General features: G+C 48.3%; 1 protein-coding gene across 1 annotated transcript in view; it reads left to right on the forward strand.

Moving 5' to 3' along the window:
* PTPRF (protein tyrosine phosphatase receptor type F) overlaps positions 1–15963 on the forward strand; it is a 285818-nt gene that overhangs the window by 214964 nt on the left and 54891 nt on the right. The window contains exons 9-13 of the mRNA XM_062497725.1: positions 78–659; positions 1211–1344; positions 2329–2473; positions 7633–7938; positions 10808–11001. Of these exons, the coding sequence (XP_062353709.1) occupies positions 78–659; positions 1211–1344; positions 2329–2473; positions 7633–7938; positions 10808–11001 (1361 nt within the window). The remainder of the gene's footprint in view (positions 1–77; positions 660–1210; positions 1345–2328; positions 2474–7632; positions 7939–10807; positions 11002–15963) is intronic.

Here is a 15963-nt window from a genome sequence, read left to right on the forward strand (position 1 = left end):
TTTTTATCCCTGTGCACATTGCAAGGCTTGAGCTGACTGAATTATTTAAATCACACCTCTCTGCCTTCCAATTGCAGCACTGCCAAAACCTCCAACAGAGCCATTAGTGACTGAAACAACAGCTACCAGCGTGACCCTCACCTGGGATTCGGGCAACTCTGACCCCATTTCATATTACGTCATCCAGTACAAGCCCAAATCCCTGGAGGGCCAGTTCCAGGAGGTGGATGGTGTGGCAACAACCCGCTATAGCATAGGTGGGCTCAGCCCCTTCTCAGAGTATGAGTTCCGGGTCATTGCAGTCAACAACATCGGCAGGGGTCCCCCCAGTGAGCTGGTCGAGGCCCGGACAGGAGAGCAAGCTCCTTCAAGTCCCCCCCTCAAAGTCCAGGCACGGATGCTGAGTGCCAGCACCATGCTGGTGCAGTGGGAGCAGCCGGAGGAGCCCAATGGACAGATCCGAGGGTACCGCGTGTACTACACCACCGACCCGCACCTGCCTCTGAGCATGTGGCAGAAACACAACACTGATGACAGCCACCTCACCACCGTGGGCAGCCTCATCACAGGCACCACCTACAGCATCCGCGTGCTGGCCTTCACTTCAGTAGGGGATGGACCCCCCTCGGACATCATCCAGGTCAAAACACAGCAAGGGGGTACGTATGGAGTGAGGCTCCATGGCCATCCCAGCGGTGTGGGCTCAGCTGAGTGTCTGACCTGCACCAGGCATCACAGCTGCACTTGATGCTCAAATGATTACATGTCAAGAGAGGGTGGGGGGTATTCCCATCCCACAGCCGTGGGATTGAAGCTGTCAGATTGTCCTGAGGAGTTGGTATCAATCTCTGTACAAGTAACAGGCAACAGTTTTGTCTGAGATACAGTGGCTAAAAAGGTCACACAAAGTCCTGGGTATGGATGTCGGCAGCTGTGTAACTGCTGGACCCTTCTAGGGTCTGAGTACATGTGTGAAAGGAAGGATCTGGGATGCACTCAGGGTCTGGAAGTGAGCCCAATCCCCACAGTCACCCAGCTGAGTGACAGAGATGCTTGGCTGTGGCCTGAGATGTTCTAAGAGCACAATACAGGGGAGAAGGGATGTTCTGGCAGAAAGGAAAGAAGATCCTCACAAGGCGTAACGCTGATTTCGCTAAGTCATGCAACTCTTCTGGCCTCTTCTGGCACTAACCATGTGTTTGTTCCCCAGTTCCTGCCCAACCAGCTGATTTCCAGGCAGAAGCAGAGTCTGATACCCGCATCCTGTTGACATGGCTGCCCGCCTCTCAGGAACGCATTACTAAATATGAGCTGCTGTACTGGGAAGGGGAGGATGGCACTCAGGTAAGGATCCTGCCTGACAACTCTTGTGACTGGACATGGCAACTTACCAGCTTGGGAAGGGTGTGTGCTTGTGCCAGGCTGGTGAAAGAACTGGTTTCTGTGTTTCTTCTGCCTCAATGATGTGCAGTAGGAACATGGCATTCTGGTTTCTGTGGAAGTGACTTCAAAAGTGCTTGTTGATACCGGCAAAGTAGCTAGTGACTGGTTTGGGACTGGAAAGGCTCAGAATGCCATGACAGCATCCCTGAGGCATGCTTACTGCTGGTGCCTGTGAAGAGTAGCACTTCTGGGCAGGTCTGAAATGGCCTCCAACATGTGTCTCTGGCCTCAGGACTGGTTAGATGTAAAAAGCAGATCGAAGGTGTCCTAGAGAGAGCCCTTCCACATTTACTGCAGGTCCCTAAAGGAAGTCCTGTTCAAGATATATGATAAGTAGTGCTGGCTTCAAGACAGCAGAGCAAGAATTGTGCTATGACAGCATCACAGTGTCCCATGGTCCTCTTCCTCTCCTCTTATTATAGTGCCATGAGAGCTGCCAAAAATAAGCGCCTTTCAGGTGAAGTGTCAACAAAACAAGCCCTTTCCCAGCAGTGTTTCAGTGCATTAGAGATCCCAGCTGCTATAGGGCGAGGACTTTACTCTGTTTTACAGGCAATACACTGTCTGTCTGTTGGGAGAAAACAAACTTGTGTGTCCTGTGCCCCTTGTCTGAACTTGTATAGCTGGACCCAGCATTCCCACAAAGCTCTCAAGCCAGTGAGTGCAGTCTGGACACCAGGCAGTGTAGCCTGGCTGTGGCAGAGGTCTGCTTCCCTGCAGAGTCCTGCTGTTGTCACCCAGGAAGGTCCATGCTTTGGAGTCCTGCAGGACTGCAACCAGGTTTGGCAGCATGGCTATGACTTTTTGTGGGCCCCAAATGGCTGCACACCAGCTTTTCTGTATCCTCCAACTACATCAAATAATCTGTTTCCTTTTTTTTGGCAGCAAAAGGTGGAGTTTGACCCAACTTCCTCATATGCCGTGGAAGGTCTCAAACCAGACACATTGTATAAGTTCCGTCTGGGCGCCCGCTCAGAGCTGGGGGTAGGAGTTTACACCCCTACAGTGGAAGCAAGAACTGCCCAATCCAGTAAGTGCCTGACATTCAACACTGCTGGAGACAAAGCAAAAGCAGTCCAGTTTCCATCTTCTGGGCACAGAGAAGCCCAGTGCTTCTGCCCTTGTGGGTTTGCAGGGATGCTCATATGCAGTTTGCTAAAGGGTGTAATGGGGAAAGTCAGCTGAGGTTTGGATCAGGGTGGATCTGCCACTTTGGCAGAGTGGGTGCACCCAAGGGGTAAGTTGTTTCTTCATGTCCCTTTGATCATACTGTCTTTCCCTAAGGGTAGATTCATGAAAACTGTTGGAGGAGTAAAACAGGCTGGGAAATTGCTTTGGAGAGATTGATTTGAGTGGGTCTGTGCATCTCTATGAATTTACTCCCATGCAGACAAGCTGTCTGGACAGGCAGCATATGGGTATTTGGCTCTAAATGTGACTGTCTCCAAACCATTGGATTTTCATCCCTCCACTCTCCATTCCAGCTGCCTTGCTTACACATGAGTCCATACCTAGTCCATACAGTTGATTGCAAGGTGAGGCACCCTGTGAGGCCAGGTGTGTCTGTGGCTGTCAGGCAGCTGGAGGAGTCATTTTGGAAAAGTGGCTGTTTGCCAGGGTTGTGTGAGCAAGTGAGGCTGCTGCTTCTGGGACTGCAGTGCTAGGGGAAACCAGAACAAGCTGCAGTTGAGTTAATAGAGAGGCTCAATAATGAGGTGACCCAGGCAATATCACTTTCATCCTGGCTCTGCCCCATGTGATCACAGTGTGGGAGTTTGCATTGCTCTGATTGGCAGCTCAAAGTGCTGTGCATAAGCAGATTAGGGCTATCAAAGGGCCCTGCGATAAGCTAGTTTTCACTAACGATTTTTGGGCTTGCCATTATGCAAAGGGCATTAAAAGGGGGGAAAAAAGACATTTCTGTTAGCACCGTCTGTCTGGGATTTACTCACTATGTGGAGCGAGCAGTTGGCACAGGCAGCCAGCCTTCCCTGCAGGGAGGGCAGCAGCATGCACAGCAACCAGGAGTGTGAGATGGCCATTAGAAAGGGAGCTCTGGCAGGGAAGAGCAGCTCTGCTCACTTTTAGAATGACCTTCTCTGAGGAAAACTCAGCTTCATTAACATACCAGTCCCAGGCATTCCTCCACCTCGCTAAGTGAGCTAATGTCTTAGAGCTGCACAATAGACAGGTATGAAAATGGAGAAATGTTCAGATCATGCAGTTATAATTATTTGAACACTGAGAACAATTTCTGATTGTGGGGATTTGTATACCTGTTTCAGATAGCTTTTGTATTGATAGGCAAAGGTTGAAGTAATTCTTCTGCCATGTAAATTAATTCCATCAGTTGATGCTCTTATCCTTGAACACACTTAATCAGAGACAGCTCCATGCATAAATGAGTCCTTCAGAGTCTCACAACAGCCCAAGTAAGAGAAAAATATGTTTCGTGGACTCATTAAGGCAGACATCTTATCATGACCTACTCTACCTATTGGTCTGCTCACAAGGCATCTCACACCAGTCTGGTTTTAAGGTTGTCACTTCACTGGCCAGTGGTGCAGTAGCTGACTGATTCTGATGTGTTTAGTCAGAAAAATGTGCATAGGCTGGAAGAGATTTGGTGTTTAGCCACAGGAGTACCTTGGTTTGGCCAGTGAAGCCCTCCTCACACTGAAGGACCTAAGAATTCCTAGATTGATCCAAGAAGTGACGTGGATCTTGGTTTGCAGGCTCCTACTTGAAAAGATTTCTAATGGCACTCTATTCTATGACAGAAGCCATTGGCAATTACTGCTGAGCTATTCAGTGAGGGTGACAAACCACTGTCTGAACAGTCCCAATGCAGTGTGGAGCCTTGAGTACTGGGGGGATGTCAAAATAAAGTAGGTCTTCCAGAAAGTTGTGCTTTACCTTGGCAGAAGTTTTGTGCACCACGCACAACTTCCAGGCAGAAGTCCTTTGGTCTTTACTTAGCAACACCTTGTATTAGATTATTGGATTTGTCTCTTTTGGCCTTAGAACTTGCTAATCTAGAAACACTATCATTTGGTCTCCTTCCTGCATTTTTCCGTCCATTACCCTGAGAAAGGCTGGTAGATCATTGATATGTTCAGGTGGGACACACACTGCAGGAGCAGTCAGATTCCTGCTTTCCAAAGAGTCTCTCTTCAGTCTCTATTCCTGTCCCTGACAAACCAGTCGTGGGGAAAGGTAGGAGGCCTGTGGTCAGTAATGACTCGCTAATGAGCTAGAGAGGGATGCTGGTCTTGCTTTTCTTGTGGCACCCCTGCTCAGGAGTAGTAGGGATGCTTGTGGGGGAAGGCCAGAGGGAGGCAATGCCCTTTTGAACCCTTCAGCAACACAGTTGAGACCTCATCTCCTGAGTAGGCAGCTGCTTTCTAGGATCTTTCCTGCTGAGCTGCTCACTTACTTGCTGGGCACCCTGTAAAAAGTCCAAGCAGTGCTGCTCAGGGGACTTTTCCAGGAGTCTGCAGTGCCTCAGGCAAGTGGAATGATGCAAGAGAGAAGCATCAGCTCTGTGTCCCTTAGGCCTCAGCATTAAAATGCTGTTCTCCCTTGAAATACTAAGGTGGGTCCTAAGTCTGCCTTTTCCCTAGCCTAAGGAGCAGGTGGGTTGGATGGGTGCACAGAGTTGCTGTGGGCTTTCGGCGGAGGCTGGAGTAGCCTGGAGGCAACAGAGGTTTGCACAGTGTGTGAGTGTGTAGGTACATCTGCATGTGTGGGTGCATGCTGGCCCCCCAGCCTGCTCTTTGCTGGCCCCAGGAGGGACACCTCAACTCCTTGTGCATTTTAAGTTGATCCTGCTCATGTTACCAAGTTTTATTTTGCTTTCTTTAAGTGTTAATGTGTTTTTGCCTTGCACATCATATGTGTGACTCTTACCCAGTCAACAGACAACTTTTGACTTGCTCACACTGCCATCCAAAGCTGCCTTTGCAGGACAAACTCAGTGCTGCATGCCAAGGGAAGCTGTGGAAGTTCTGTCAAAGCATGTCACTTCTGTGAAGGGTGTCTGCAGACAGTGGACAAAGGAAGGGTTTGCCAAGCCCCTTGTGTCTCACCTGTCCTGTCTGAAGGATGCCACCAGGCACTTTGTGTGCATTACACCCTCCACTGTAGGTGTTGCTTTGGTGCTGTATCTTCCTACTCTCTTCCCTGCCACTTCTCTGCTGATTAACCACAACAGTGTGAGTATTCACTTTTTACCCCTGCTCCCTTTTCATGATACCAGATGCCAGGGCTGATCCTGTGCTGCCTCCTTCACATAGGCAACTGTTTGCTTCCACACATTGCTTTGACTTCTCTTTCCTCCAATGTAGCTGCCATAGCAGCAGCCTGACAGATCAGGCATCATCTCTTCCAGCTCCATCACTACTTATTCTGCTCCATCTTTCATCTCTCCAGGCATCTGAGCCCCAGCGTCACGAATGTTCCCTGCCCTCTGAGCACAGGAGTGGGCATTAAAAGTTGCATGCAGTCTGCAGCTGTTTTTGCAAGCAAGTGGGCCTTGTTCCCAGCAAGCAGAGGTCTGCGGTGGCATTGTGAGGTCCTGCTGCCCTCTGCTTTCCCAGATCTTCTGCCACTGCCAACTGTGCCCAGCAAAGCCAAGGCACCATTGCTGAGTGCTTGAATTACCTGCTGCCATGTGGAGTAATGTAGATTGTGTTCACCTTTGTGCAGGCAGTGAACACACAGGGTTGTTCCTGTGCCCCTGCAAGGCTGGGTCTGCTGCATTGGTGGCTGCAAGGGCTGAAGCAAGGGGAAGAAATGCTTTTTTCAAGCATTTCTGTGTTTCTGGGTGCAGTGAGAATGGAAGCTGCCTTTCACCTGTCATGGCAAAGCAAGATACTTTGTACTCCATTATTGCTTGGCCACACAGCTTTCTAGTCTTAAAGCAATAGTGTGCTGTTTTTTGGTGATGATGGCATGCCCCCTCTGCTAAGGGCTGTTTCCTTCTAGATGAGCACCCAGGGATTGAGCCACGTCCCTTGTTCTTTCCCTGACTATGTGAGCTCCTTTCCTTTTCCAGACTTCCACTCTTGCCTTCTGTGCAAGCGTGCTGTCTGCAGCATCCCAGGGCACTGAGGCCAAATGACAGGGGGCTGATGCTGACATGAGAGGGCTCCCATGCTGCCAGAGCCCTGATGCAACCGCACAGCAGTCCTGCAAGGCTGGAGAAAGGCATGAACCAGGCAGATGTCCTAGGGATGCTTTGCTTTGTCCAGATCATCTCTCCTTTCCCGATCTCTCTTCCACCTGCCCAGATTTGTTTTACTGCTCTTCCCCGGTGTGCTGTGTGAAGAGACTTCTTTCCCAATGATCCCAATGAGAAGAAGCTGTTGCCTGGATCCCATTCCTCCTCCTGTGGACAGATAACGTTGCCAGGGCTTAGAAGTTAATGCAAACTGTAGGTGTTTTTTTTTTGCCTGGGAGGGGGCAAGACCTGCTTACTTTCCACTGTACAAATCTATAGACCAGGAAGCTACTGAGGCAGGTAACCCGTGTGGCACGCATAAAGCAGTCAGTCCCAGATTTCAGAGACATGTGCAAAGCATCACAACCATGTTATCTCCTGTTCCTGCATGGTGCCTGGCTCCCATCTGGTTAGGATGCAGCATACACCTGATGGCCATGATTTAACCAGGACAAACTACTTGCAACTTCAGTCACCTGCTTTCCTTATCCGCTTTTGTTTCCTCTGCCTGTCTGGGAGTGAGTTTTCCCTAGCCTTCCTACAATCTGGTGTGTGAGCTTTCCTTCTGCCACTCTTGCTTTCTGCAGCTTCCTACTTCTTCTGGTTTCCCTCTGCTATAGATCTTCACTGAAAGCATCTTTCTTCTCCCTACCAGTCTCTCTCTCGCACCCTCCACATGCCCTCCTTCCCTTACTGCCATTTGCTGTGTTTGGTGAAGTGAGCATCCAGAACTGCGTTGGGAAGAGGTGTTCTCTGAATCAAAGCAGCACTTCCATCTCCACACTGTTCATCTGGCCTTCAAATACAAATTGCCCCCCAGTGCCATCTTTGATGATCTGTGAGGATGGCAGGCAGTTGTCCACATGTATGTTCAGTGCTCTGTTGGCTGGGTAAAAGTTCCCTGTGCATTTTGGTTTGTCCTTCCATTCATTTCCCTTCATCTCCCCACTTCATTTATTTATCCCCAGCCCCCTCTGCCCCACCCCAAGAAGTCGAATGTGTAAGCACCAGCTCCACCACCATCCGGGTAAGTTGGGTGCCGCCGCCTGCCCAGAGCCGCAATGGGGTCATCACCCAGTACTCCATTGCCTACCAGGCAGTGGAAGGAGATGACAACACCAAGCATGTGGTGGATGGCATTGGACGGGAGCATTCCAGCTGGGAGATCAAGGACCTGGAGAAATGGACCGAATACAAGGTGTGGGTAAGGGCTCACACCAATGTGGGGCCAGGACCGGAGAGCATCCCCGTGCACGTGCGCACTGACGAGGATGGTAGGTGCTGCTGAACATGAACAGCTCCTTCACTTAGTGCTGTGGGTTAACCAGGGCTCTCCTAACTGAATGGCTGGAAAGCAGGGGAAAGGGAGCAGGGACATTGACCTGGGACCACCTTTCAATCAGGACCAGAGGCTCTCAAGGGCAATGTTCCAGGAAGTGGATCTTCACACTTGCCCTGGAGTGGGGTTGGGGAATTGCTTTGCTGGCCCTTGTTCTGCCTCCTGGTTGTGTCAGATATCCCATCGTGGTCCTTCAGAGTCCTGTTTGTGTCAGCAGTGCTTCTTGGGCATGCAGGGAGGCATTACTCTTCTTTCCATTGTAGTTTTATAGTGGGTGGTGGTGGATTCCTTTTTATTGAAGGTAGAATGAGCTCTCCCAGACAAAGGTACTCATCTGAGAGACAAGGACTTAAAGTTTACTTGTTCACCTGAAATCCAGCAAACTAAAGAGGGGGAAAGCAATTCATTTGAAAGTTGTAGATACTGCCAGAAAGCTGCTTCCTGCTTCAGCTTCCAGGCAAGCCACAGCTTATATAAAGCTGCTCTTCCACTCAAGAGTCAGAATACTACACGTACAGAGCACTTTACTGGATACGACAGCTTTAAAGAGAAATTGCTTTGTATTAGCAGGGCTGTCAGTTATGTCATCGTGATTTAAGCCATTTCCTTTGAAAGTGCCAGAGCTCAGGGTGACAGTAGGAGCTCCCATGGCTTCATGCTGACCCAAGAAAGCTGCAGATTTAATGGGAAAAGAAAGAGATGGAGCATCCTGGCAAAGAAAGCATGATCTCTGCATTGCCCAATCAATGTAGGAAATTGAAACCAGACATGTTACAGTTTCCCTAAATGGGCTGCCACTGTCCTCCATGTCTCCATGGCTCTGAAAGTGGCGTCTGGGAATGCTTGCTGACTGCATTCCTGGGCTGGCAAACACATCTGTGTGTGTCCTGCTGCCTATATTGTTTGCTTCAGTTCTCATTCAGCAGAATTGTAGCCCAGGGGAAGCTGTTACCCCAGAAATGTCGCAACAAGCTCTCTCAGTTAGTTTTTGGGCACCGCGGTTGGACATTCCAGCTTAGCTGTCAGAATTGATTTTATATTCCTCTGACATGCTGATGCTCAGTAGATACCCATGATGAAGGAATGAGAAATGCTAAACTGTGGTCTGAAAACAAATTGAACTTTCCCTGTTTGGATCCCAGATGCAACACATACTTAACATAGTGGGGTGGGACAGAGTTCCTCGAAACACTGTGGTCTGCTCATATTCACATCTTTTTGTGTCCCTGCAACATCCCCATGCTATGTCCTGCCGAGGCCTCCCACCTTCTCATGCCATCAGAGCTTGACACACAGCGTCTGTCCGGTTCTCAGGGAGGATCTTGTTATCCACTTGGACTCCCAGCTGTGTGTGTGGGCAGGTGTCTTGCCAGGGCAGGAGAGCCCTGTGGCTTGTGCAAGGTCACTGCACTAAGTGAATTGTGGATTGCAGCACAGGCTGCTCCAGGCAGAGGGGGGTAACTATTCAAGCACAGCCCCCTCCATTCCCACACCTTGAGTTTGCTTCATGGTGCTAAAATGCTCTGTTCCTCCTTTCTCTATTTTATTAAATTATCTACAATTACGAAGGACATCTGGGGAAAAATAATGAATTGCCCTGCAGCTTAAAAACTGTGCTTACCTGCTGGGTAGCTGTTTCTTCCTATTTAGTTGGTTGAAATAGCAATATTAATTATGTCTGCTTGTCAGGTATCCATCCCTAATTATCTAATACTGATTTCTTGCTGTGTTGAGAATTGGGGCATATGAAGTTCCAAACCTCTGGATTTTCCCAGGGCAATGGAAGGTGAAAAGGGTCCTGCAGATGAGGTGATAGGATGAAGCCTGAGTCCTTCACTTGATACTGGGCATTTGGCATCAGTATCCTCCACAGAGAGTGGAGGATACTCTACTCCCAGCTGCTTCAGCTGGAAGGAGCTTTCCAGGAGCAGCTGAGAAGCTAATTTTTTAGAATTGACATTTTTGTCACAGTCAATGCAAGAGCAAAATATAATAAGGAGGTAATTTTTCCAAATGGTAAATAGGGTATAAATACATTTTTGAATGGGCCTCACCTTGCAAGAAAATTGATATTTTCTGGGCAGTGTAATTTTTCATTTTATTATCAAAAAGTATTCAGCTAGCCGTGCATGAAATACAGTCCCCAGAGCTGTCACAATCCCCACAGTCTCCTTTATCTGGCTGAGTTCAGTGACTGCTGTCTCTGAGCTCTGGGTTATTGTTTTAGGATGGTGCTTTTTCCCCTCATTAACCTCTCACTGTCACAGGGGAAGAGCACATGTGTGCTCTGGCTGGTGGCAGGTACCAGGGCTCCCTGCAAACCAGACTCAGCACCCAGTCATGCTACCTGGGGCTGTTGGACTTCATTTAGGTGGGTCTGAGAGGAGGTGTTGTGTCAGGTAGAATGCAAAGAAGGCTTTCAAACCCCTGCCTGTGCCCCAGGGCACCCTGAGCTGCAGGGAGTCACTGTATTCTTTATAGTCTGCTGTATTCTTGTATTCTTTCTTGCTCCCCTACTTTTGGAGATGAGAGGCGTAGATGGACCTTAGGTCTGATTCAGCACACTGACTTTTATTAGGGGTGTTCTTGCAAATTATGTTCTTTCCTGCTGACAGTAGCAAAAGGGAAGGGTTCAGGGATGTGGTCATGCTGAAAGACTGCAGTTTGTTGTCCTGGGCAGGTACAAGAAGCTTGTAGCAGTGGGGCCTTCCTGGCAATGGGGTGGGGGGAAGGTAGCAAAGGAGTGAGAGGTAGTGACAATGATTGTGTGGTACCTGTTAACTGTTGTCCCATGTGTGTTGCAGTGCCCAGTGCTCCACCTCGAAAGGTGGAGGTGGAGTCTGTGAATTCGACTGCAATCCGGGTGAGCTGGAAGCTGCCCATCTCCAACAAGCAGCATGGGCAAATCCGCGGGTATCAGGTTACCTATGTGAAGCTGGAAAACAACGAGCCACGAGGGCAGCCAGTGATCAAGGACGTCATGCTGTCAGAAGCACAGGTACAGTGTGGGGACCACCAGATGGTGGGCATGGCACCTTCCCTTTCTGCAGAGGGCAGGCTGGCTGGATCAAAAGTCTTTCTTGGCCTCCTCTTGCAGCTCCAGAACATGGTGCTCAGCCTGCCTGAGCAAGGCAAACAGTTTATCCTTAAACTGTGGCCTAAACATGGGTAAAAAGTTTAATCAGGAAAGGATTATTGTAGAAAAGATGATGAATTGGATGATGTTCCTCTCTTACCCCTTCTCTAATACGTACCTCTCTGCCTGCTACATCCTGTGCAGACTCCAGCTGGAGCAAACTGCACTTTGCCAGTCCATTTATAAATGGTCAGAAAGTTTTAAATAAGCCCTGAGTCTTTTTCTTTTGTGATGCTGATTATGTTCGGGGCAAAGCATCTTCCTTGATAGCATCCACCCAGGTGCTGCCTGCTTGTGAAGCATGGGGGTTGCTCTGCACCCAGCACAACATGCCAGGCAGAACTGCACTCCTGGCTCAGCAAAGCCTGCCATACCTCCTGCTTTTGCAGGGCAGAGACTTGGTGTTTCATTGCTTCTTGAAACAAAACTGTAGGTGAAGCCAGCTTAGTCTGGGAAAGACTGGGGAGAAAGAAGAAAAATGAGGTAGAGGCCCACATCCCCTGTAAATGACTTTGTCCTCTGCAGTCCTCATACAACAATCTGTTCATACTTGGGCGATCTCCTGGATACTTCACTGGCTGTGAGCTGCAGCCCTGTTCCCACACTCTGCTCCAGGCATGGCTGTGCACTCTGCACAGCCCAGGAATGTGTAGTTACCTCTTTCCTGAGGTCCAGGGAAGTTTTTGGTGCCCCGTATGCAATGGAATACAGCTCTTCATTGGAGCAGGGGTCCTTCATCGTGGATGACCCATGCTGTTCTCAACCAAGATAATCGTATAAATGAAGAACAGGATCTGCTGCTGTTGGAAGCAATGAGGAATCGATTCAGAGCTGGCTTGCTTGAATGATGCCCAGTATAAGTACTGGAGAGCTGCAACGATTAATTGATCTGTCTCCTGAATGCAGCTGTGAATCATTTATGCGTTTGTCAGTGGGCAGTGCAGAGGCAGCTTTACTCCCCATTCATATTCCGAAGGATAAAACTCAGTAATGATGTGGAAGAGGAAAACTTTATAGAGAGAAAAGACTTTGAGGGTCCTTGCAGTGTTGTCTGAGCTATGTCTCTATATTTTAGATGTTGCTTTGTTTTAATAGTTAGAGAAGCTGCTTCCTTACTTATGCCACGAGAATAAAATCTTCTGTGTTGTTAGAACAATTGAGGCTGTGTTATTCAGCTGGAGTTTGGAGTTAATGTGTTGGTCCCAAGTGTAGGTGGGTGAAGTTGGCAATGTTTTTCTTCTTGGTGTTTTCAAATATTTTATGCTTGCCCAGCCAGTTCTGCTTTCACTCCTTACTCATACACTTCAGAGAGAGAAATCCCATGCTGATGTGCAGAATGAGGATGCCAGAAACTTTTGAAAGAGTGCTGGATTTTGCATTAGTTTGAATGTGTGCATCAAGGAGGCAAGTTCCTTGAAGTTTCCTGGCCTGTCAGACCACTTGCCAGTCTTCCATATTAGGTGAATTTATGTGGGAAAGTTCTTGATTTCTGTGATATTTTTTTCTGCTGGGTATGGTGCTGAACTCATCCACTGATGATTTTTGGGTAGAAGTGAAAATGATAGTTGCAGAAAAGCGACTACTCTGTAAGAGTCATGTCACTCTTGGGATAAACTAATGACGACCCTACAGGGAAGAGGTTTCACTGACTCAGTAGAAGAGATCTCTATTTCGCAGAAGAGTGAGAAGCCAGGCATGACCTGTGCCTGTGATGAAATACATCTGCTCCAGATGCTGAAGAACCCTGTAAGAGCTGCCATCTTTCAGTACAGCAGTGCGTGTCTTTGCAAACAGCCAGATGAAACTTCAACGAGTAGTCCTGGAAGAGTTATTTTCCATGAAAGAAAACAAAACATACACTGGAAAATCTGCCCCTGAAGGTCATAGGATGAAGAGGGCCACAGTTCAGTGCTCATAAACACTCACAAACATTTATACCAGTGCAGAGGAAGAGAATTAAACAGATGGAAAATCTTGGAGTCAGAGAAGAAAATCTCTGGACAGGTAGGCAAAGCCACTCCTCCTGCTTAGCTAAGCTGTTTGCTGATTTGAGTAAGTATGTACCACATAATCTGCTTCCTGCAGACAGTGTGAAGACACTGATACTGAAGCTGATTCATGACTTTTCCTTATTGAAGATGAGAAATGGAAAGAGAGTAAACGAAGATGAAAGGAAAAAGGCAAGGGAACGGAGATGTTAGCTATGCAAATAATACGGATTCTGAGCTTTCAAAACCATTTGAGCAGAAAGGACTAAAATATCAGCAGAGACGTGGGGGCCCTGGTGCTGGAGAGATCACATTTTATTTTACAGCCTCCTGCCTGGGCAGAGTAATCAGTTGTTAAGAAGGTCCTGTGATGGAGCTGAGGCCTCTCCCTCCCCTCTGTGACTGTGCCTGTGACTGATTACCTCTGTCAGGATTCTGTATGCCTTCCAGTCTGAGCTCTGACCTCCCACTGACAGCCTGATGGACAAGTAAATGTGACCCTACCCTATGGAGGAGCTCCCAGGGTGTGTGCAGCTTCAGAGCTGGATCAGGTACCTGCAGCATCTCTTGCCCGGGCCATGCCTGTCATGGCTCAGCTGGGTCCCGTGGTGGGCAATGGCACAAGATTAATCTCGGTGCCCTGAGTATTGTGTAAAGCACATCCAAGCACCAACAGAGGGTTTTTGAAAGGACTCCAGTGCAGGAGCTGCACTCCACCACTACTTCAAGTTCTCGCCAGCTCAAGGGAGTGAGGGATAGCAGAGCCATGGGACACAAGCATTAAGTTTGACAGGGGCGGGCAGGGGTGCACCTCATTTCCTTTGTCTCCAATCTCTGGGCAGCTGCTGCAAGTTAGGAGAGGCACTGGGCTTGAACCCCTCTATCCCTGCAGATCCAGCCCACCCAAATAGCTTTGCAGGGCTGGCTGGGGACAGCTGGCTACATGGAGGTCAGGCTTTGTGGAGAAGACACTCCTGCCACCTTCTCCTGCTGTACAAACATAGTCATAGCACAGGAAAGGTATGTGCTGCCCACAAGAAGGGCTGCAGGTTCACAGGAGGGTGGTGTGGTATCTGCAGGCAGCACTTCACCAACCAGCATGCAAACTGAGTGCACATCCCACCAGCTTGCTCCAGAAGAGCAGGAATAAAAAATGGCAATCACTTCAAGCTATTGGATTGAGATCAAAGGAGAAAGCAGAGACTTCAGTTCTCCCTGAGCAGTACCTACCCCAGGCACAACACAGAGGAATTTACAGCCTCCCTCTTTCGTTGTGTGATAGTCAAGGACCTTCTCTGAATGTACTTGGAGCATCTCATATGTTTATACTTGTCTAGGTGAGAATCTGGCATGGAGGTGGGATGTTCTCTGCTTCCTAAGTGGAACAAAACTGTAAGGCATCATCCAAGAGGCACTTCAGTAAAGGACCAAGGTGAAGTTCTCATGTCCTCAGACCCCTCTGCATCTCATTGACTGAGTACCTGAGTTTATGTCTGGAGTTGTACAGTTGCACCACAGTCACTGAAGCAGAGAGGAGAAGGATCTGCAGGAAAACCCATATTGGCTTCCCATAGCTGGGACTGGTGAGGGCTTGAATCTGTCTTTGCAAGAGCCTTGGTCAGGGAAAACAGCCATTCCCTGGTGAGACATGACTATTCTGTGTTGAAGTGTAAAACGAAACATTAAAGCATTGCAGCTGCCATAAATACACACTGTTAGCTTTAGCACTTCCCAGAGCCATCCTGCCTCATGCACACAGCCCTCTCTCAGTTCTTTTTATGACTGCTCCTGGGCTTTTCAGATCAATTTGTCTTACTGACCGACCTTAAATAGTTAAGAAGCAATTGAGCTAGTTTAAGGAAGGAAATGTTTTGATCTGTAGATTAAATTTTCGTAATGAAACTGAATTTCTACCAAGGTATTTATGCGGGCCTGGCTTTTCACAGTTGTTACTCCAGCACAGATCTCAAGGCATTTTTTTGCACTCTGATCTAGTGCAAGATTAAAGTCCACTGAAACATTAGAGCAAACAGAGTTTGTACATTAAGCAGTTGGTTTAAAATCCTAGGGCATGATAAACTCCCAACGATGTGAGACGCCTCCTGAGCCTAGCTCTGCTCTGCTGTTCCTTGCAGTGAGGTGTCACATTCTGCTCCTGGAGCTACATGGGGGCAGGCTGGGGTGTTCCCCAGCTTCCACCCACCAGGGACATGCTTTTGTAGGAGAAGTGAGTACCAGGCCTCAGATCCTTCCTATGGCAGGACTTCTGCCAGCTTTTAGATCAGCAGGGTGTAGAGTGTGTGGCTGTTAACCATGATGTGGGCTGGCTAGTATGGGTGGGACATACATAGCAATATCTTGAGTTCAGCTGAGTCTGCTAGAGTGGAATTGGCACCAAGATGTGTGTAGAAAGAGAGCCTTTAGTGACCATAATACTTAGTGAGGGTCTTGGCTTTATAAAAAGTATTTAGGGGCAACTTGACCTCTTTGTTGAAATTTACTGTTAAGATTGTTTAGGGGATAATTCTGCTGGAGTCTCCTGGCATCTAATAAGTGAACTACAATAAAATCCTATGGGAACATTTCTCCAACAGCTTCTTCTCTTTGAATTCAGAGAATAAAATAGCAAATATCTTGAAAAAATGCCATGTATTTTACTGCTGAGGTGAGTACTATGCCACTGTGATAGGCTGCAGCCTTCGAAAGCTGCCTCAAATAGCCCGAGTTCAAAAGGCAACTTGTATCTTTGATGCCTTTTAGTGCTTCTGTTGCACTTGCAGGTTCCCAAACACTCCAGCAGTGTTAGCTGAGGTTCTGAAGGTCCTGAGGAAGTTGG

The sequence above is a fragment of the Cinclus cinclus genome, chromosome 8 (genome assembly GCF_963662255.1).
Source record: "Cinclus cinclus chromosome 8, bCinCin1.1, whole genome shotgun sequence".
Lineage (NCBI taxonomy): Eukaryota > Metazoa > Chordata > Aves > Passeriformes > Cinclidae > Cinclus > Cinclus cinclus.